At 39.2% G+C, this 23,668-nt stretch overlaps 1 protein-coding gene across 1 annotated transcript in view; it reads right to left on the bottom strand.

Moving 5' to 3' along the window:
- The window catches only part of nup93 (nucleoporin 93), a 32,515-nt gene extending 13,749 nt beyond the window's left edge, over positions 1-18,766 (bottom strand). Inside the window, exons 1-3 of the mRNA XM_067389267.1 lie at positions 18,654-18,766; positions 17,851-18,047; positions 17,644-17,761 (exon numbers count right to left, since the gene is read on the bottom strand). Coding sequence (XP_067245368.1) covers positions 17,644-17,761; positions 17,851-18,029 — 297 coding nt within the window. The 5' untranslated portion in view covers positions 18,030-18,047; positions 18,654-18,766. The remainder of the gene's footprint in view (positions 1-17,643; positions 17,762-17,850; positions 18,048-18,653) is intronic.
- Between the last annotated feature and the right edge of the window lie 4,902 nt (positions 18,767-23,668).

Below are 23,668 nucleotides of genomic sequence, written 5' to 3'. Positions count from 1 at the left end.
AGCCTTCACGGATACACAAGCTACGTTTTCTGACTAGATGACAAGTGTGCAGCTCGAACAACCTGTATGGTTGCACTAAGAGCTCTCGTTTTTGATGTACAGCTGGGTAACAAATACTCACACACACCCGCATTCATTTTGATTAAACACACAAGAGAAAGATCCAGCAGCTGATCCTGAGGACAGAGAAGTCACTGGAATGACGTGCAACAGACACACACATTGAGTGGGGGTTGGGATAGGGAGTGGTACTGACGGAAGGGGAAGCTGGTTCTGATGGGTTTGGAGGATCATCAGACCACTAAAAAGCCAATATTGAAGGATGAAGAGAAACGTGACCTCTGAACTGGAACCTGCACTCATCGACTTTTATTATTGTAACGTGGATGGAATTGAAAAGCATTAAGTAAATTTCCATTGATTTTTTTTTCTGAATACGGAAATTTAATAAAAAAAAAAACATGCCACATAATAGTCAATGACTATACATTGATATCTCCTTGAATTCATCATTAAAATTGTTCAATCACCATTCACACCCCTCTCTTATCCAAGTCTTCAGTACCGAGTTGAATCCTGCCCTCCCCTCCCCCCCGGCGACTCCTCGCTTCTTTCCACCCCCCTTCCGAGATCGCACGACCCCCATCACCCCATCCATACTTTGACTGACAGCTGTAAAAGAGGATTGATTTATTCTGATTTGAAGAATGCAGCGTCTAAATGACACATCTGAACGAATAAGCGGAGCTAATGGATACAGAAATGGAAAGTGGGTGGGGAGTTTAAGGTGTGGGCGCAGCCAACATTTCGTACTTAGCAGCAGTATTTCTTGCTCAGTCACTCTGCCTCCAACCGCTAGCTACAGAACAGTGCCCCCTTCAGGCATCCAAGCTCTGCATCAAGTACCAAAGAGACAGTAACTGACAAAAGGAACATTTTAAATGGATGCATTTGGGTCGTATCTAAACCGAGAACATGCTTACTACATACAGTGAAGAGTGTCATTGCATATTGCATTTTAACCCCTATATAATCTTAAAGTTCTCAGAAGAGATCAGATGTGCAGTGTGTACCAAAGATTCACATATCTTCTCACGCACATTTTGAATCATCTGACCACGGTGAAATAAATGCGTGACTAAAGGCTGCCATTAAAGCAGCAAGACAAAGTGCAGATCACATAGGTTGAACGGGGAGGTTCTCATATCCCATACAATTAAGCGCTGAGGATTTCTGGAAAATTCAAGGCACTTCGAATATTGAAAGAGTTTGATTCAGATAAAAATGGTGCAGTACAACAAGCATTTCAATATGAAATACATACATACTCAATAATGACATGGTAATGAATGCAACATATAGACATCATACATGTTCATGGTGCACACACCTTCTTGCGGATGCATTTATATTTTGATATCAGGTATAACGCAGTGCACTGATATTGACCATCACAGATTGAGACGTAAAAATAGCAGAAGCATATATAGCAGGAAATATTACATGGATTGGCATCGAATGCAAGATCTGGACAAAAGACATGCATACATACGCTAATCAAACCCACGACAGTTGATTTAAACTAAAACACCCCCTCTATATCTACACATCACTCTCTTTTTCTTTTCTTTCATTTACTTCTGCACAATGATGAGTGAAGGAACCCCACCCTAACCCAACCACTTCCTGTGTGACAGACAAGCCTTCATCATCATCATCCTCCTCCTCGCCATCTTCATCATCCCTTCGGAGAAGGTGACGGTCTCATTTTCCTGGTTAAACCGACTGACCGAGGCATATGTAGTATAGCGAGTTGTCGAATGCATGTGCGTGTAGGTGATACTCACTCATGCTCTGGTTTAACCTGCTGGGAAAGTGCTGCTGGGAGGTGAAACTGTCTGGGAGCGGTGTGCCCGTCCCCTGCTCGTGCTCTCTCCATCTTCCTCGTCCTGAAGAAGCGGGCCAGTGCATTTCTGGGGCGTTTCTGACCTCCTTTACCAGAGGCCCACACTGTATCTGCCACATGCACTCTTCTTTACCTCTAAGGCGGCCCAGTGGTCTGAACCTAGATATGAGCCACGAGCAGGGTTACTGTGGGCTGCTTTATTGTCGGAGGCGGAGCGTACCAAGTCAGCTCAGAGACAAGGGGGGGAATCTGAGGAGAAGTCATTATTCAACCTGATCCGCGTGCCTGTTCACCATCAGCCATCCACCCCTCCTCCTTGTCTCTCCTCCAGCATCCCTGCCAGCCTCCTCTTTCACTCTCACTCATTTCTTCCTTTTTTAAACATCTCTGCATCCTTCCTTTTTCCACTTCTGCTAGCGCAATGCAATTATGGTAATGGATCCCCCCCCACACACACTATCCTGATGGATTTCGACATCCTGTCCAGAAACTGGGCTAATAATCCTCTTAAGAGTCATGTTTAGTTAATGAACAGAGTGCACTGACCAGAGATCAGACTCCACATGTAGAGCTATTTGCACTTATCCCACACCTTCCATTGTGTGCGCTTAGATAACACACTCGTGTGAAGGTATGGTGCAGGAAAGATGGAAGTAAGCGAAAGTGAGAGTTAAAGAAAAAGATGAGATGCATCACGCGATTCTGCGCCATTTTGCTCGGGAAAAGCTTTCAGTCTGTCATTTAAGCCGTTTGCCTTTTCGTCTACAAGACATAGGCACCTAAATCGAGCATTCCTGCATTCCTGTTCGTCTTACAGTTGTGATGTTAAAATAAAAAAATGATTTTATTTAGCTTTTATAAAGGAAACACGTGGGTTACAGAAGGCTGCACGTTTGCCCACACACACAAACGCAGAAGGCGAGAGAAAGGCAGGAGACTACGCCTCATCAGCAGCATGCATTTCCTTTGTCTTCAGGCAGGCAGCTCAGCAGCCTTATGGAGCAAGCACAATATACAATTTACACTCTGCCGCCACCTCGCAGGGTCGATGCACATCTGGATATCTCGGCACAATTGTATGGATGCAATTCTGAGCATGGCACCTGCAGCATCTTTGTTTTATTCAGCAGCGGGTTTAATGCGATTCTGAACATCTTTTCAATATGAGATTGAGACGGCGGCGATACATAATGAGAATGAAGATGATGATAAATGGAAGAACAGTTACACAAGTTCGACAAAAGAAAGATATTAAATCTCATGGCCCTTAGAGTCAATCAGAGTTGTACTGAAAATGCTAAAGAGATTGTCTCACACACACACACACACACACACACACACACACACACACACACACACACACACACACACACACACACACACACACACACACACACACACACACACACATATTCGGGCAGGGAGGGAGGTGAGGAAAGTGCCAGGCAGTAAGTGCACTTCCAGTAAGAGCAGAGCCGCACTCTGGCAGGCCCACCACAAAAATATGTCTGACAAAAAAGACGATGGAGAGTAGGGGGAGGGATAGAGACAGTGAAAAAGAGAAGGAGAGAAGAGATGAGCAGAGGAAAAGATGGGTGGGGGGTAGATGGCTTCGAACCTTCGGGAAGCAAAAACCAAGTGGATCATTACAGGACTTGATGAGTCAACAGCCAATTCTCTATGAGCATCTATAACATTCAAACAGACAAGAATACGTTTATCCTTTATGGTAAGAAGTAATTGAGGACATCATCCAATTGCTATTATCAGGACATAATCTACTAAAGGTCTCGTGTATATTTTTATGGGCGTGGCTGTACGATTGTTCGGAAATTATAAACTTCTCTAAAAATCTTTTGATTTTGAAAAACAGCCAAAATCTGTGCACTATGGTTGTTCTACGGGTAACCGTAAAAGTGATAGCTCACCCAAAAATGAACATTTGCTGAAAACAAATGCTCTCGCCGCTATAGGAGAGGAAGAATTATCTAAACTTATCAAATCATCAAAATCAACGACATGTATGTTAGACCCAATGCCGACTAAACTACTGAAAGAAATGCTTCCAGAGGTCGTAGGTCCACTTCTTGATATAATTAATTCATCTTTAACACTAGGACACGTGCCAAAAACCTTTAAGCAGGCTATTATCAAACCTCTTATTAAAAAACCTCAACTAGATCCGAGAGATATAGTAAATTACAGGCCAATCTCGAATCTACCTTTTCTGTCAAAGATACTAGAAAAGGCAGTTTCAACACAACTGTGTTCCTTTTTAGAAAGAAATGGAATCTGTGAGGATTTCCAGTCAGGATTTAGACCATACCATAGTACTGAGACTGCTCTCGTTAGAGTTACAAACGATCTACTCCTATCATCCGATCGTGGCTGTATTTCTCTATTAGTGTTATTAGATCTCAGTGCTGCTTTTGACACTATCGATCATAACATTCTTTTAAAAAGACTTGAAAACTATATTGGCATTAGTGGAATTGCTTTGGCATGGTTCAAATCATACTTATCTGACCGTTATCAGTCTGTGGTAGTTAATGAAGAGATGTCGTATCGATCACAGGTTAAATATGGGGTACCACAAGGCTCAGTATTAGGACCGTTGCTTTTCACTCTGTACATGCTGCCCTTAGGAGAGATAATTAGGAAGCATGGTGTTAGTTTTCACTGCTACGCTGACGATACTCAGCTCTATATTTCCTCGCGCCCTGACGAAACCTACAAATTCACAAAACTAACAGAATGCATAGCTGACATTAAAAACTGGATGACAAGAAATTTCTTATTATTAAATTCAGAAAAAACTGATTTCCTAATCTTTGGACCAAAAACTTCCTCACGAAAAAACCTTGAATACTCTCTAACACTTGACGGGTGCTCCATTAAACCTTCGTCCTCAGTTAGGAACCTGGGTGTGCTCTTTGATACCAATCTTTCATTTGAAAGTCATGTTTCTAGTATCTGTAAAACCGCCTTCTTCCATCTAAAAAATATATCTAAATTACGACATATGCTCTCAATGACAAATGCGGAACAGTTGGTTCATGCATTCATGACCTCAAGACTAGATTATTGTAACGCTCTACTGGGTGGTTGTTCTGCTCGGCTTTTAAACAAACTACAGTTGGTTCAAAATGCGGCAGCTAGAGTTCTTACTAGAACCAGAAAGTATGACCATATTAGCCCAGTTCTGTCAACATTACATTGGCTCCCTATTAAACATCGTATAGATTTTAAAATCTTGCTACTTACTTATAAAGCTCTAAATGGTTTAGCTCCCCAGTACCTAAGTGAGCTCTTAATGCATTATAGTCCTTCACGTTTATTGCGATCTCAGAATTTAGGCCAGTTGATAATACCCAGAATATCAAAATCAACTGAAGGCGGCAGATCATTTTCCTATTTAGCACCTAAACTCTGGAACAATCTTCCTAGCATTGTTCGGGAAGCAGACACACTCTGTCAGTTTAAATCTAGACTAAAAACACATCTCTTTGCTCTTGCATACACATAACACATTATCAATACATTAACATTTTTCAAATCCGTTAAAGGATTGTTACGCTGCAATAATTAGGTCGGCCGGAACCGAGAACATTTCCTATAACACTAGATATACCTGTACATCAGAACAAGAATGGCATCTACGCTAATATCTGTCTCTCTGCTTATCCTGAGGTTTGCCGGGTGCTGGATCCAGGCCGTATCCAGGTCAGATGGAGAACCTGCGTCTGGACCTGACTACAACGTAGCCCAGGATCCCCGTATCCGCTTGCATATATTTATATATAATCGATTTTTAATCTCTATAATAAAAATGTACAATTCAGATTTTGATCTCCATATACATTTACATATATATATCTTCCAAGGGGTTTTTTCCCTCCTAGGACTTTTTTCCCAGTGCTAGCACGCTGGGTTTTTCTCCTAGGGGGTTTTTTCCACCCCTGGAAGTCAGCCGACATTGGCTTAATGTAGCACCATCTTGTATATGTTACATATTACCACGCTTGTTTGTACAGTTTTAACCACTTCCCTTTTTTTCTGTGCTTCTAATATGTAAAGCTGCTTTGAAACAATTACCAATTGTAAAAGCGCTATATAAATAAATTTGACTTGACTTGACTCTTTACAATACATTGAGGTCTTAAGAAGCAAAATGATCGGTCTATGCAAGAAACTGAACATCATTTACAGCATTATTATCTGTAATCCACTGCCTCGGCAAACGGCCCTGAGCGCATGCACGACAGTCTAGAGCGCGAGCTACCTGTCACATTATGACGTATGTGTGGGAGCAAACTCACACGTGAGCTGAGGCTGTGTTTGTTTACAACAGAGAGGGAAGACGTGTGTGTTATATTGTTCATCAAAGTGGCGCTCACTTGTGCTTATCCTGAATGCCGAAACCTATATAAAAAATTAAGATTACATTCGTCTGTGCATCTCAATCGGGAATATTGACTTAATAGTTTCCCAACGTTTGAACTCCCGTGAATACGTCATTATGCAACAGTAAGCTGTCGTGAACACACCCAGGACTGTTTGCCGAGGACCGAGGCTGTGGATTACAGGTAATAACGTTGGAAATAATGTTGCACAGACCGATCATTTTACTTCAATGTAGGCCTCCACGATTCTGGGAAAAATATTAATCACGATTTTTTAGCTTAGAATTGATATCACGATTCTCTACAACGATTTTTTTTCTCATGAAATGTAATGTTTATAGCACACATGAACCATGACAAAACAAAACAAATTGGAAGTAACGTACCAAAAATATTTGTTTTGGCACCTATAGAACATTGCACATCACCACAAGCCTGTAAACATAGAGGCTTCAATGAATAGAACTACCGCGCTCGCTCGACGAGTGAAACACGAGACTAGCGTTCACACCAAACGCGAGTAGAGAGTCAAATTCGCGTCTACCGCGTCTAGTTTTGCCGCTTGAACATTTTGAATGCATTCGCGCGTCTAGAGCGAAATAGACACGCGTAAAAAACAAGCGTTTGAAGCGAAATTGACACGCGTCCGAGGCGAAATCCGCTTCTTGTGTGATGGTGCGTTCACACCGGACGCGAATGAAGCGGTAAGCGCGAGTGATTTACATGTTAAGTCAATGCAAAGACGCGAATTGACATCCTGCGGCGCGATTCGCGCGAATGAAGCGAGTAAACTCAAAATGTTCAAGCGTCCAACTACGCGCGAATAGCGCGATTTATTCGCGCAAGTCGCGTCTGGTGTGAACACAGCATGAGGGGCAACTGCTAGGCGGTTGTCTGTTTGCAAGATGGCTGATGTTGATCGTGCGTTCATCGAGAGAGCCACCGCTTTGTATTTGCTCTGGAGAGCAGAACAGCGGCGTAGGGGTCAGCGTCGCGGGAAGGCTGCGGGTCGATAAACTTGTACGTGACTCAAAAGTAAAATGTGTATTTGCAACTTACCAGGTAGCCCAATCTCCTCACCGACACTCTTCCAAGCGAGCTCCTTTTTAGTCCTGTCTGAAGTATGAACTTGTGTCATAAATCTCTGGCTGACGCGCGAATGAGGCGAATTCGCGTCTTCCGCGCCGTGAGACCTCCAGACGCACGTAAACGCGTCTTTACATTGACTTAACATTGAAATCATTCGCGCCAGACGCTCTATTCGCGTTTGGTGTGAACAGGCGCTTTGTCGTTGGCTGAGGGTGAAGCCCTGTGAGAGCGGTCCTTTCAAAATAAAGGCTGATTTTTTATTTTTTTTAAATCGAACTCATTTAAAAATTAAATCGTGAACAGGGTGAATCGAGATCGCGATTTTATAACGATTTATCGTGCAGGCCTACTTCAATGTATCATCAGGAACCATGGGTATTAATTTTGTTTTGCCTGCCCTGTCACCTACATCTTGAATGGACTGAGGATGAGTAAATTAACAGCAAATTTTCATTTTTGGGTGAACTATCCCTTTAAAGTCCCGGCACCCACCTCAGATTCTTATTGCTTCCAGTCTGCTTTATACATTATCCAAATAAAGTTGTAAAATGGCAAAATAAAATTATCTTATTGTTTTTCTCCTACAGGCTACAGAAATGTCTCATCTCTGACAGCACTGAAAATAGGAGACCATAGATTTGGATTTGGATCCCAAGTTATAGTAGCCATTCAGTAAGACATAAAGTGCCCCTTCAGTAAGACTCATCATACCTCTTCATCGACAAAACCACAAAAGTGCTTCTTTTAACTCATATTATACTGGACATCATTTAGCAATACCATCAATAATATTGTTAAGATACCATTTATTACAATGACTCATTTTAAAACTTAAAACAATCAATACAAGTAGCTTCCTCTTAATCTCAGGCACTTTGAGAAATAAGGAATATGATATTTTATATCTGAGACATCCACAGAGCAAATCTACCACTGTGCAGAGTCTTTAAATTATTTTTATAAGACAAATTAACTGAGGGATATTTTGACATCACAATTTTTGTGTCAAAATGTCCCTTTTATTTTAATATCAAAACAAAACTGACATCTTTCCCAAAACTGATTAAATTATTTACCAATACTCCACCACACATAACAAATGGCTCAAATGTAAATATAAAAATCAGTTGCAGCCACAGCTTTTTTTAGGCTGATCAAGATAGGCCTTTAGAAAAAAATCATTAAAGACTATGTTAGACAAGATCTTACATCATCTGATGATGGATGAAGCCCCAAGAAACGGCATGATAAGAGCAGTTAAGCCATTAGGCTTTAGTTTATGTCACATCCACTTCAACATTCAAGAAAGTGATATATTACTTCCTGTGATTTTTTTGTAAATACATTTAGGTCACTGATTTGCAACATTAAATGTAAACACACAGGAAAAGTAAAAGCATTTTCCACTTATGCAGTAAAATCACTCTAGATAGACTAATTTAAACGGTTAGTTCACCCAAAAGTATTCGTCCTCATGTCATTCCAAACCTTTTGTTCATCTTCGGAACATAAACAGGGTTTCTACAGGTTTCATCACATCTAATTTAATGCTTTTCAATGCCAATTTTTTTTTAATTTAATGCCATATATATGTCGCTAAATGTCAATAGATGATGTCATATGACAATTAGAATATTCATTATGTCATTAAGTCGCATTCACATTCTGCCAAGTGTCCGCTCTTTACATTTGTTTGCTTCTCTGCTGCTACCTCTTTGTGCTCACATAATGTATTTTAATACAGACAAATTCCCAATAAAATAGTTTCATCTATATATTTTTCTGTTTTGTTGTCAGACAATATGAAATGGTGACTGAAACGTGGCCCATTAAGATTACACACAGGGCTCGATATTAAGCCTTGTCATGTGCTTGTCCTTTGGACAAGTAAATCGATCATTCACTGTCTGAGTAAAACAGTTGCTTGCCTGGAAAAAATAGGATTTTTTTTTTTTTTTTTGGTGTAAATATAAATTTATTCTGAAGCAATATCCTTTCAGAATATTTGCTTTGACATATATAAATCTGCATATTTGTGATATTTACACAGAAAATTTCCCCCCACTCAATCCTGTATGATTCATGTAAAATGTATGATTCATCTTTTATTTTTAAATTCTTAAATTTGCTCAATAAATTCAATTAGAATAAGATACTAAGGGCTGTTACCAATCAAATTAAATCATTTACAATAAAAAAAATTACAACTGCATTAAATAATGTTAAATATTTTTTGAAAATTCAAATAAGAAATGTTGGGGGGAAAGTGATACTTTTTAAAAATGAAACTAAACCACCAGTAGGTGACGGCAAGTAACCATCTTAATAAGTGAGTCATAGAGTCACTCATTCAAATGATTCATTCCAATGGCTGATTCATTCAAGAATGAGGTAGTTGTTTATGAATGAGTCATTGTCTGCGTCTCAATGTGCATTCTATTAATCCTAAATAGTATGTGACATTAGTAATATTCAATACTATTTAGAGCGGATAGTATGCACACTGGGATGCTTGACTCAACCGATTCGTTCAAAACGCTGAATCATTCAGTAGGCTAATGAAAACAAGGCTTCGTGAGCATCCTTGTAACCGTTAGTCCATTATACAGCCAATTATTATCCACTATTGATCGCCACTTACACTAAATGTAATCAAATCTGTCATTCTTGTGTTTTGGTGATTTGGTGAAAAGTTTTTTTTAATTGACGATTTAATCAGGCTCCTTGTCCGACCGGGCAAGTAAATTTCTCTTTCACTTGCCCCTTCAAAAAATCCACTTATCCTGGACTAACTGACAAGCCTTAGTGTCAAGCTCTCATATGTTATAACCCTGATTTGTAATCAAGACATTGTCTGACAAAATCACTATAAACATAAGATAAAGACATTTGCTGTGATTTTGGCTGTACATGTAAAATGATCACTCAGGTTAGAAGCAATAGTATCTATCATATTTGTTCTCTGACAGAGCACACATCCTCAACTGAATGCGCTGATGCTCTCAGTCACTCACTGAACATAACAGACGTAGATAGAGGTGCAGCAGCGGCAGGAAAGCAAGATCGCACGCTCGTGCAGCAGTACCGGGGGTCTCGGAAGATAGATAAAGTTTCAACAAGTCGCTATATTTGTCACTGTGACGAGCAGGGCGGGCGAGAGCCGTGAGGGAACGGCGCGAGGCCGGTGACGCGAATGATAATGAGCGTCACCTGCGAGGCGTGCCGGCCTCGAGTCTCTCACGGAGGAGCTCCGGAGGCATAAAAGGAGGAGCGACATCAGTGAAGGACGAGAGAGGACAGGCCTGGACTTTATTTTATGTTTTATTATGTTTGTGTGGCCGGCAGACGTCCGCGAGGGTCTGCCGGCATTACTTTCGTTTTGTTTGTTTATTTTATATTAAAGTTTTGTTGAATGTTCGCCGGTTCCCGCCTCCTTCTTCCCACATCGACTAACCTCGTTACAGTCACAATGCGCTTTCTTGGAAAAAAGTCGTTGCTCCAGGTCCAAGCCGTTAAACCGCTATCAAAAACACTGTTACGCAATTTTGCACTGGCCGGAGGCAATTACCAAACTGGTTCTGTGTGTGTATCACACCAATGTACATATTTTGCGGCAACAAATCAGTTATTAATTATGAAGGCTATATTCAAAATAAAATGGTAGTACTATTTTTCTTCAAAACTATCTAAAAAATGTAAGTTAATGCCTGTAGGAATAACATTTAATGCTTTTTAATGCCTTTTAAGGCCTTAATTTTCACAAAATCCATTTAATGACTTTTAACGCTTTTTAATGCCCTGCGGATACCCTGACAAATTAAGATATTTTTGATGAAATCCGAGAGTTTTTTTTATCTCCCATAGAAAGCAACGAAATTACCACATTCAAAGTCCTGAGTAGTAGTAAAAACATTGTTAAAATAGACGAGAATACTTTTTGTGCATAAAAGCAAATACTGATATCAATACTGAGCCGGCGCTCAGACGTAAACATGGAAGCTTTGCACTGCGTTCACTGCATCAACTGCGTAGAAGACTGACAGGGAAGAGGAAAAATTGTTGAATGAAGTCATTATTTTTGTTTTGTTTTTGTGCACAAAAAGTATTCTCGTAAAAAGTATTTTAACAATGTCTTTGCTACTTCTCTGGACCTTGAATGTGTTAATTTTGTAGCTTTCTATGGTAGATAAAAAACCCTCTCATATTTCATCAAAAATATCTTAATTTGTGTTCTGAAGATGAACGAAGGTCTTGCGGGTTTGGAAAAAATAGAAAAAAAAAACTAAACCAAATTAATTTTTGGGTGAACTAACTCTTTAAGCTTAGTATAATGCTGTGAGGTGCAGACATGGACAAAAAAAAAAAACAAAACACAAGAAGTCTCCAACTTTAATTTCATTTGGTTTGCTAAATAATTCACTAAACCTGCAGTGTCACAATGCGGTCACCATAAACATCACCCTTCGGTCCCTTTCTGAAGCCACATGCTTCATGTCTTTAGGAGCTTTGTGTACCAGAACAAATGCAAACAGGGACTGGAAATGCATACATTTATATATCTAAATCGATTAATCCTCTGGTATCAAAAAGCATCCACAGGGGGGCGTAGTAACCACTGTTATGTTTTATGAAGTAATGAACATCATTCAGTTCAAAAGTAATTTTTCATTTTCACATTTATGTCTTTTCATTTACAATGCTAGCTGTCAGCAAAAACACTAAACTCTTTCTTAAGCTGTAATGCTCTTGGCTGTTTAATTTTAATGTTTGATTGTGAAAATAAAGAATTACACAATGCATGACTCAAATTTTGCCACGTCACGCCTCTGTCTTACTCTTACAGATGCAGCTGAATTCAATTGTAACCCACTGCTAACCCAAAGTCATGCCTTAGCAAACATATTATAATCAATTCACAACATGCACTATAATTTCTAAAAGCTGTGCACTTAACATCCACAAATTCCTAAAATTCCCAAATCAAAATAAACAACAAGAAATGCTTGGGGTATGGTAAGCTGCACTAAGGAGCACTGATAATGTAAAAACCTGTTGACATGACGATAAACGCATACACATGGACTTAGACTCATTAGATCCACCCTGTCTCTCAAGCTCTCGAGGCAATGGCATAGTGCTAATTATAAATGGGCTGAGTGTGGAGATTGTTTAAATGTTTATTTGGCTTCTACTGAGGCAGTGATGCAGAATGTCTCATCAAATTATTACCTTAAGTCAATGCCGAGTACATCACTATCAGGGAAAAGCAATAACAAAAACGAAGCACTACCAAACATTCTATTTAAAATAAATGTTGTTCTTTTGAACTTTCTATTAATCGAAGCATCCTCAAAAAATGTATCACGGTTTCCACAAAATTTAAGCAGCACAACTATTTTAAACATTTAAAATAATAATAAGAAATGTTTCTTAAGCACCATATCAGCATATTAGAATAGTTTCTGAAAAATCATGGGACAATGAAGTCTGGAGTAACACAAAACTGCTAGCAATAAAAATCAAACCAACTCATGCAAACAATTAGCTTCAATTTTTAACTTGTTTTTTTAAATTTTTATTGTAACTGACAGCTAAATTATTTTGCTACTAGGATTTCTTATACATACATACATACATACATACATACACACACACATATATATATATATATATAAATATATATATATATATATATATATATATATATATATAAAATCTTTTACATGCATAGCAGATGGTTTCAAACTGAAGCAACTTAATATAAAGGGCAAAAAATGTATCATGGTTTCCATGGATCAATTAAATGCAGCCTTGATGAGCATAAGATACTTCTTTCAAAAACACTTAAAAGGTGCCGTAGAACGTCTTTTTAAAAGATGTAATATAAGTCTAAGGTGTCTCCTGAACGTGTCTGTGAAGTTTCAGCTCAAAATACCCCCTAGATTTTTTTTAATTAATTTTTTTAACTGCCTATTTTGGAGGCATCATTAAGTATTAGGGATGCTCACATTGACCGTTTAACCGTTAACCGAAAGTAAGAATTTTAACCGATTAATATTATCAGTTAAACGTTTTTTTTTTTTTTTTTTTTTGCTGCATGGTTAAAGAAAAATATGCTATATATACATATATGCTTATTTGTTCACTCGCGGGGCGTTTCACACGTGCCAGACATATTTCACTAAGCAACAAGCAAATGAAGCGAGCGAAAAGAAGTACTGACCATTTCGATAGGCACGGGGGACAGGGGGGTCAAGACGACCCCGCACTTTTGAAAAGACAGAAATCGACCCCCCCACTTTTGATAAGGGCTGCTTCAATCAGTCACAATATATCATCTTTTAGCTTAGGATATTTTCTTTCAAATTAGACCATTTTCACGTTTCTGTGAGCTTTCGTTCATAAATAATCAACTGTTTTGTCACAGATGTGAAGAAGAGGAAATGCGCTCTCGAACAGAGAAACACGCGATCTCCAAGCAATCGATCACAGCGTGCTAACGTTTTAGGACAGGTCAATGGTATATAAATCGTGGCCGAACGTTAGCGTTTGTCAATCAAGCAAAACCGTCCATTCAGAAACCAAGAAATTTGACACTTTAAGGTAAGAGGCTGGTCTCTCAGATTGACGCGCGAGCTGGCTTGACTGAAGTTTTCGTGAGGATTTGTAGTTTATGGACACCGTACACCGTCCGTGGTCATAACAAATAACAATCCTTGAGGTAGGCCTGCTATTTTTATTTGACGGAAAAAAATTCTAAAATACCGGTTGTTCAAAGCTTCAATCGATTCACCGTGTTTTTGTTTTGTCATCTTAATTTGTTAAACATTTAAGTGAAAAATATTTAGTGTAGGCCTATTTATTTTATGCCTTTTTATTTGAATTATTTTTTTCTGTTATCAGAAACGCTGCAGGTGCGTGACAATTTGATAATGTGAATCCAGGTTCTGTTGTTTATCTGTTCTATGCTGCTGTTTGCATGTTAAAATAAACCCGTGGAAGACACAGACACTCGTCAAATGTATTTTTTTATTAAATGTCATATATATGTCATATTATCATCATATACGATATACAATATTATAATCTTATCAGTTACCGGTTAATAATCGGATAACGAGCGTCGGTTGTCGGTCGAGAAATTTAACCGAAATGAGCATCCCTATTAAATATGAGCCGATTTATGCTGCGGCCCCTTTAAATGCTCGCTCCCTGCCCACGGAGCTCGTGCTTGCCTTAAACAGTGCATAAACAAAGTTCACACAGCTAATATAACCCTCAAATGGATCTTTACAAGATGTTCGTCATGCATACTTCATGCATGCGCGGGTCATGTGAGTATGGTATTTATTTGGATGTTTAAATTTCCGTGGCTAAAGCTAACATTACACACTGTTGGAGAGATTTGTAAAGAATTATGAATTATATGAATTTGTGTTTATGAATTATACAGACTGCAAGTGTTTAAAAATGAAAATAGCGACGGCTCTTGTCTCCATGAATACAGTAGGAAACAATGGTAACTTTAACCACATTTAACAGTACATTAGCAACATGCTAACAAAACATTTAGAAAGACAATTTACAAATATCACTAAAAATATCATGATATCATGGATCATGTCAGTTATTATTGCTCCATCTGCCATTGTTCGCTGTTGTCCTTGCTTGCTTACCTAGTCTGTTGATTCAGCTGTGCACAGATCCAGACGTTAAAGGGGTGGTTGCATGCGATTTCACTTTTTTAACTTTAGTTAGTGTGTAATGTTGCTGCTTGAGCATAAACAGTATCTGCAAAGTTACAGCGCTGAAAGTTCAATGCACACGGAGATATTATCTTTTAAAGTTATGGCAGTTTAAAGCCTACAAAAACAGGCGGTTTGGACTACAACGAGCTTCTTCCCGGGTTGGTGACATCATAAACCCTTGCTATTAACATAAACACTGCCCCCGGGAACACGCAACAAAGTGGGCGAGGCCATGTGGCACAGCATAATGAAAGCGGAAGAGTTGTTTACACTGAACGCGAGCTGCGCGACGCGACGCATCAAAAGATATAGAACCCATTATATTCTGTGATATTTTCTACACTTGATGCGGCGCTGAAGACAGATTCCTGAATCTACACGAGTTTAATGCTGGATTTACACAAAGACTTTTACTGAAAGATGAAGCAGTTCCCACTTTAAAAGCAGAAGCTGCTGTTTATCAGCCCCAAACTGTAAGTACGTTTTATTGTTTGTCTTTTAAACGTAATGTTATAGTTCTGTTGCTATTTTTAATGCATCTAGGACGTATACAAAGAGCAACTCGTTTTTGCTAGCCAGTTAGCTAAATTCTAGTGCAACAAACACCAACAAACTTCTATGTTCATAGACAAACAGTTGTTCATGCTATAAATTAAACGCTACCTTTACAAAAATGTGACTACTCAGGCATGTATTTACTACAGTAAAGCTTTAATCAGGATAAAACTGTATATTGAAAGCTAACAAACAGCAGTGACAGCATATCTAAACACTTTGACACAAATACTAAATGAAATACCATTCATAAACATCCTTCAAAGGCCGCGATTGCAGAGGTTCTACTTTTTCCTCTTCATCTGGGTCTGATTTGGCTCAATTTGATACAGCAATGTAGGCACCATTATTTACTTTCCACCTAAGCGTGTAACTACGAATGGTAAGGGGCGTGGCGTTTCCGGGCGCTTCAGCGAATCACGACAGGCTGGGCCAGTAACCAACCTGCTGACCAATCTGAGCACATTGCGTATGTCGGAGGGATTGGCTTCATAGAAGCAGGAAGTCAAACGAGCCGAAACAGAGGTGTAGAATTAAGATAAAATATATGAAAAATACAGCATTTAAAAAAAAAACGAAGCATTAAGACATGTTAAACTGTGCCCCAAAAACACAATCAAGCCTAGAAAAAAAACATGTAACCACCCCTTTAATACTGGCTGCCCTTGTGTAATGCCTCGATCATGGGCTGGCATATGCAAATATTGGGGGCGTACATATTAATGATCCCGACTGTTACGTAACAGTTGGTGTTATGTTGAGATTCGCCTGTTCTTCGGAGGTCTTTTAAATAAATGAGATATATAGAAGAAGGAGGAAACAATGGAGTTTGAGACTCACTGTATGTCATTTCCATGTACTGAACTCTTGTTATTTAACTATGCCAAGGTAAATTCAATTTTCAATTAAAGTAGTCCTTGAGTATGATTTCACTTTTTTAACATTAGTTAGTGTGTAATGTTGCTGCTTGAACAAAAACAACATCTGCAAAATTACAATGCTCAAAGTTCAATGCAGAGAGATTTTCTTTTACAGAAATCGCTTTTTAAGGATTACAACGAGCTTCTTCCCGGGTTGGTGACATCACAAACCCCAAAATGTACATAAACCCAACAAAGGGGGTGAGGCCATTTTGGGCTGCTTTAGAGAAGAGGTTGTTGTAGTAGAGGGTTGCTGCCATGCCGTCATTTTATGCCGGACTGATTCACAAACAAGGGCCAATTCAAAGCTGGATTTGCACAAAAGATTAACGTGACGGCACATGGTAGTTGATGAGTTGAATCAACTCCACAGCAACTACATAAATTTATCCACTAACTATTCAGAAATATCCAGTTGCATCCTAAAAGTTGTAACTCCTTCCTGAGTCTCTCCATCAGTGTTCGACTCCGGTTTGAACAATGTAAGCCTGAAAAATGTTACTGACAAATCATAATTTTGGCTGCGTGAGATTCTCCAGCTTTGTTGTTGTTGAGTAACAGAAGCACAAGCTGTTAAAGCTCCGCCCTCTTCTAGAAAGGGGGCCAGGAGCAGCAGCTCATTTGCATTTAAAGGGACAAAAACAGCATGTTTGCTCACACCCAAATAACCAAATTTGACAAGCTAATAAATGATCTGTGGGATATTTTGAGCTGAAACTTCACAGACACATTCTGGGGACACCAGAGACTATATTACATCTTGTAAAAGGGGCATTAAAGGTACCCTTTAAAAATCTTACCGAGCCCAAACTTTAGAACTATAAGTATATCAGTTCTTTTAAACGGTAATGTCCATCCAGAAAATTGGTGCACTTTGATACCAACAAATGCAACAGTTTATACAATTTAAACAGTAGCTAAACATTACACCGCTGTATCTCAAGGGATGCAATGGGGAGGTGTAAAGTAACAAAAAGCAACTAGGAATACAACCTCCCACCCAAAACAAAACACATACTAACCTGAATATCAGTGTCCTTGACTGGCTCAAGAGGCTCAAATGTAGTGGCTGCACTGAGACTCTCAAGACGCTGGGAGATATGGAAGATATCAAGACCCCGAGAGCCCAGGAGGATAGAGCTGAAGTAAAAAAAAAAAAAAGACACCATTGTTCAAATGCATCTAAAATTCATTCCAATTCATATGAACAAATCAAACTGAAAACTCACGCTTTTACGTCAGCTGTGTCTTGAGAGGTTCTGGTGAGAGTGCGGGAACGTAGTCGCTCTCCTGCCTGCTGGATCTCCTGTAGGTTTCGCTCAACGTGGGGCAACTCCGACACGGCCTCAGTCTCTGCCGCAAGCTGTTCTGCCTGCTGCAGGAGTTCCCCGAAGCCCTCAGTATCCATATCCAGCACCTGTTCCACCTGACAGCAAAACAAGACTACTAAGTCTATGTGACATGGTAATATGCACATCATTTGTATACAATATATCAGTTACCAAAGTAACAGCAAATTACCAGATACAACAGTTCTTGCCATTACTATAAAGCTGAAAACTTTTTACACTGATAATCATAACCCTACAGTTAGAAAGAGATTCAATATTAATTGATTATGATTTTACAGTAACTGTGAGAACTTTGCTAATAATATATATCATTATCATGATTACTTAGGGAAGTCAGTGACATGATATTCATGATTGCATACTTTCAAATGTATTAATTTAGCAGACTATTAACTGGGATGAAGATAGATAGATAGATAGATAGATAGATAGATAGATAGATAGATAGATAGATAGATAGATAGATAGATAGATAGATAGTATTAGTACACTGAATGAACGTCAAGGTTGTTTAGCTTGTAAAATAGTAGTAGTCCATACAAATGACTGCCACTTGCTAGCAAGCTAACTTGACATGAGGTGCTGTCGGTAAACGTGTTTCAAACAGACACCTGTCAAATGCGGCAACAGTTAGCATGCTATTAAATAGTTAATTAGTTAATGCACATGTAATAACTCACCTCGCTGAATGTGAATCCTTACAGGGGCTATAATAGGATGATTTCACTTTAGCCGCTATGCTAAACACATCCCCCTCGTGAACTCCCGGGTTCCAGTGAGAGCGAGCGCTGATTGGTTCAAACCGTTTTTCCCAAAAGCACCCGCGAATACAGCCTAGACAGAACTTTATTCAGATGTTTCTGTTTACAAAACGAGTTTATAACAGCGAGCTCCAGTCATAGACAATTTCTGCAAGATTACATGGAAATATATTTGACTGAAACCTGACCGTGATGATTATACAGCGGTGTGTCCGATATACTTGATATTTGATGGTAGGCCTGCATGATGTCTAAAAATCACGGTAGTACAATTGTACAATAATATTATTTGAAAAAGAACAAAAAAGGTAACTAGCTGCACATTGAATCCAATGAATATTGTAAAAGTCTAGAAAAAACATTATTCTGAGCGCAAAAATCTTTTCTGGTCTACAAATAACGTTTCAGGTACACTATAAACTTTGTATAATATATAAATTAAAGTGTATATAAATTATTTTGTACTATATTATAATGATTAATAATAGTAGTAGTACTAAATTACAGTAATATTAAAGTCCTTATAATTACACCATCATGAGGGTAAAACCTGTTCTTGTTGGCATCTGCCTCATTTAAAGGTTTAGTTCACCCAAAAATCTTTGGAACACAAATTAAGATATTTTAGCAGAAATCCAATGGCTCCGTGACGCCTGCTTAGGGAGCAATGACATTTCCTCTCTCAAGATCCATAAAGGTACTAAAAACATATTTAAATCGGTTCATGTGAGTATTATAAAGCGACGAGAATATTTTTGGTGCGGCAAAAAAAACAAAATAACAACTTAGGCTATATAGTGATGGCCGATTTCAAAACACTGCTTCATGAAGCTTCGGAGCGTTATGAATCAGCGTATCGAATCATGATTCGGATCGCACGTCAAACCGCCAAACTGCTGAAATCACGTGACTTTGGCGCTCCGAACAGCAGATTCGATACACTGATTCATTATGTTCTGAAGCTTCATAAAGCAGTGTTTTGAAATCAGCCATCACTATATAAGTCGTTATTTTGTTTTTTTTTGGTGCACCAAAAAATATTCTCGTCGCTTTATAATATTAATATTCAACCACTGTACTCACATGAACTGATTTAAATATGTTTTTAGTACCTTTATGGATCTTGAGAGAGGAAGTGTCATTACTCCCTATGCAGGCCTCACGGAGCCATCGGATTTCAACAAAAATATCTTAATTTGTGTTCTGAAGATTAACGAAGGTCTTACAGGTGTGGAACGACATGAGGGTAAGTAATAAATAACAGAATTTTCATTTTCGGGTGAACTAACCCTTTAAAGGGTAGTTCACCCAAACATTTTGTCATCACTTACTCACCCTCATGTTGCTCCAAACCTCTATGAGTTTCTTCTGTTGAACACTAAACACTTTTTAAAGAATGTTGGTAACCAGACAGTCGATAGTAGCTATTGACTTCCATAGTAGAAATAAAAATACTAGGGGGAAGTTCCATCAATATAAGATTCTTCATAGACTGTCACACTCCAGTAAAACTTTACAGGATGAAATTGATGGACAATTTGAGCTGGAAGTGCCAGTTGGAAACGAGTACCTTTTTACATTGTATTTGGGAGGGTAGCCTAGTTAAGCCATTCTGGAAACAAGTTATAGATGTCGTAAGTTGCTGGTATGGCTCCACAATATCTCAATTATCAAATGTTTCTAAGCATGTACTTTCTGTTATAAAGGTATGTATTACAATAGCTAGCAGGATTATTCTGAGACACTGGAAGACAGTGAAAACCCCAGAACTGAAAGATGGGCTAATGCAATGATAGAAATGGCTTCTTACGAATCTATGCATAGAGTAAATGGTGTCGAGGAGGATGGGTTGTCTCCTTGGGAAGAGTTCTGGACATACAGTATCTCACAGAAGTGAGTACACCCCTCACATTTTTGTAAATATTTTATTATAGCTTTTCATGTGACGACACTGAAGAAATGACACTTTGCTACAATGTAAAGTAGTGAGTGTACAGTTTGTATAACTGTAAATTTGCTGTCCCCTCAAAACAACTCAACACACAGCCATTAATGTCTAAACTGCTGGCCCCAAAAGTGAGTACACCCCTAAGTGAAAATGTCCAAATTGGGCCCAAAGTGTCAATATTTTGTGTGGCCACCATTATTTTCCAGCACTGCCCTCTTGGGCATCATGTAGTCCACCAGAGCGTCACAGTTTGCCACTGGAGTCCTCTTCCACTCCTCCATGACGACATCACGGAGCTGGTGGATGTTAGAGACCTTGCGCTCCTCCACCTTCCATTTGAAGATGCTCCACAGATGCTCAATAGGGTTTAGGTCTGGAGACATTCTTTAGCAAGGCAGTGGTCATCTTGGAGGTGTGTTTGGGGTCGTTATCATGTTGGAGTACTGCCCTGCGGCCCAGTCTCCGAAGGGAGGGGATCATGCTCTTCTCATACATGGTTCCCTCAATGAACTGGAGCTCCCCAGTGCCAGCAGCACTCATGCAGCCCCAGACCATGACACTCCCACCACCATGCTTGACTGTAGTCTTTGTACTCCTCACCTGGTTGCTGCCACACACACTTGACACCATCTGAGCCAAATAAGTTTATCTTGGTCTCATCAGACATGGTTCCTTAGTCTGCTTGTCTTCAGCAAACTGTTTGCCGGCTTTCTTGTGCATCATCTTTAGAAGAGGCTTACTTCTGGGAGGACAGCGATGCAGTGTGTGGCATATGGTCGTAGCACTGACAGGCTAAGCATCCTCAGAGAGTTCTTTGCCATGAGGTGCCATGGTGAACTTCCAGTGACCAGTATGAGAGAGTGAGAGGGATAACACCAAATTTAACACACCTGCTCCCCATTCACACGTGAGACCTTGGCTGCGTCTGAAAACCTAGGTAGCTGTCTTGCTGCCTTGCTATCTTATAAGAGAATGAAGGTACCTCACAAAATTGATTTCAGACAGACTTCTGAGGCAGTGTAACAGTTTAATGATCTACAGCAATATAGCGCGAGCTTTGGTGAGAACTAAACAAATATTTAATTACTACAGTAGTAATTTCTTGATAGAAATGATATCAAAATTGAAATGTGTTGATCAAAATCGTACATTTATACACAAACTGAGCAGCAAACGCAACTTTCGGACGCCATCTTTATTTTTCTAGGTCAACTGTCACAGAATGGAAAGCACAGGATTGTGGGAGATCAAAGGCAGCTGAGGATACATCTATGCTTCCTTCAAAAATCGATCAGATGAAGGTATCTCATGAGAGAGGAAGTGAAGCTAACATTGGATTCGGAAGTGCCTTGATGCCTTACTACCTTGAAATGTGTCCTTGGAAGGCAGCATTTTCCAGTTTTCGGACGCAGCCCTTGTAACACTGAGTCACATGACACCAGGGAGAGAAAATGGCTAATAGAGTGCCCCAGGGATGACGTGTTTTTGTAGGCCAACCCGGAAGTTAGCGGCGCACGGGTTCCCTCGACTGAAAGCCTATTCATTTTTCCCATAGACTTTTGGAAAATCGCAGAAAATAAGCTTTGTGTTTAACAAAGGGTTATGACACTTACACATTTTGTCTATCAAGATAATCTTTACAAGTTAACACAACATTTATAGATTTTGAAGCTTAAATAAAGTCGTCAGATATAAAAGGCAGTAGGCTATAAACGGACTACAGCACACCATGGTCGTGGATCAACGTCACCACCACCAAGCTTCATCAAACTTTATTTAGAAAACTCTATTTAAAAACATGCTCGCTGATTATGATCTGCGCTGTGTATGAATACTTATCCACTTTTTCATGAGAAATGCTGTCCAAATGTCCCATTTTTAATGATGACGTCTAAAGTCCCTGCCAAAGGAAGTAGTCCCTTTTAGCAATTTGTTAGCAACCGCCGATTTTAAGACACAGTAAAAGTTTAAAAAATCACAAGTGGGTTATAACTGGTGTGTTTTATATCATAGATCAAAACGTGAAAGTATTTAGAGGCTTTGTTAACCGCAGACCTTATTTCAGGCGATTTAGCAAAAACCCATTCAAAAAACCCATAGACTTTACGGCGTTGGAACCGGAAGTCCTAAAATGCTAACTCGCTTCCGGGTTTTGCCTACAAAAACGCGTCATCCCTGGGGCACTCTATTGGGCCCAATTTAGACATTTTCATTACTCACTTTTGTGGTCAGTGGTTAAGACATTAATGGCTGTGTGTTGAGTTATTTTGAGGGGGCAGCAAATTTACACTGTACAAGCTGCACACTCGCTACTTTACATTGTAGCAAAGTCATTTCTTCAGTGTTGTCACATGAAAAGATATAAAATATTTACAAAAAATGTGAGGGGTGTAGGCTTAGGCTACTCACATTATACTGTAATGAATGACTCAGAATGAATATTGACACTTGTATTGTACTTTCGTCAATGTTCAACTGTGCCTATAGAAATCTGTAACCCTGTATTATTGTGATATACTTGTAACCCATTCACCTTCCAAAAAGCAGTAACTTGAATGCCAAAAAAAAAGAAATACTGTGGGAGTCAATGGCTACTGTAAAACATATGGTTACCAACATGCTTTAAAATATCTTAAGTGTTCAACAGAAGAAAATGAGGTTGAGAGTAACAGGAGGGTGAGTAAGTGATGTACATGTTGGAACCTTTGACTACTTACCAAGTGATGAATGTGCCAAAAAAAATGTGCTGTACACAGCCTATAACAAGATGGATGCAGGGTTCCCACAGTCATGGAAAAACTCAGAAATATGGCATTTTAAAATTGTGAGTTCTTGGCCTGGATTTTTTTTTTGCTTTATACCATCTAGAAAATGTCAAAAGTCAAGAAAAATCATTGCCAATATATAGCACTTTAAGACAAGAGCCAACCCTCAGTAGGCTATATGTTAAGGTGCATAATACAGAGTTCACAAAAACAAGAGCTCT

This window comes from Chanodichthys erythropterus, chromosome 7 (assembly GCF_024489055.1).
Source record: "Chanodichthys erythropterus isolate Z2021 chromosome 7, ASM2448905v1, whole genome shotgun sequence".
In the NCBI taxonomy this organism is placed as follows: domain Eukaryota; kingdom Metazoa; phylum Chordata; class Actinopteri; order Cypriniformes; family Xenocyprididae; genus Chanodichthys; species Chanodichthys erythropterus.
This window is presented reverse-complemented; position numbering and strand designations above follow the sequence as displayed.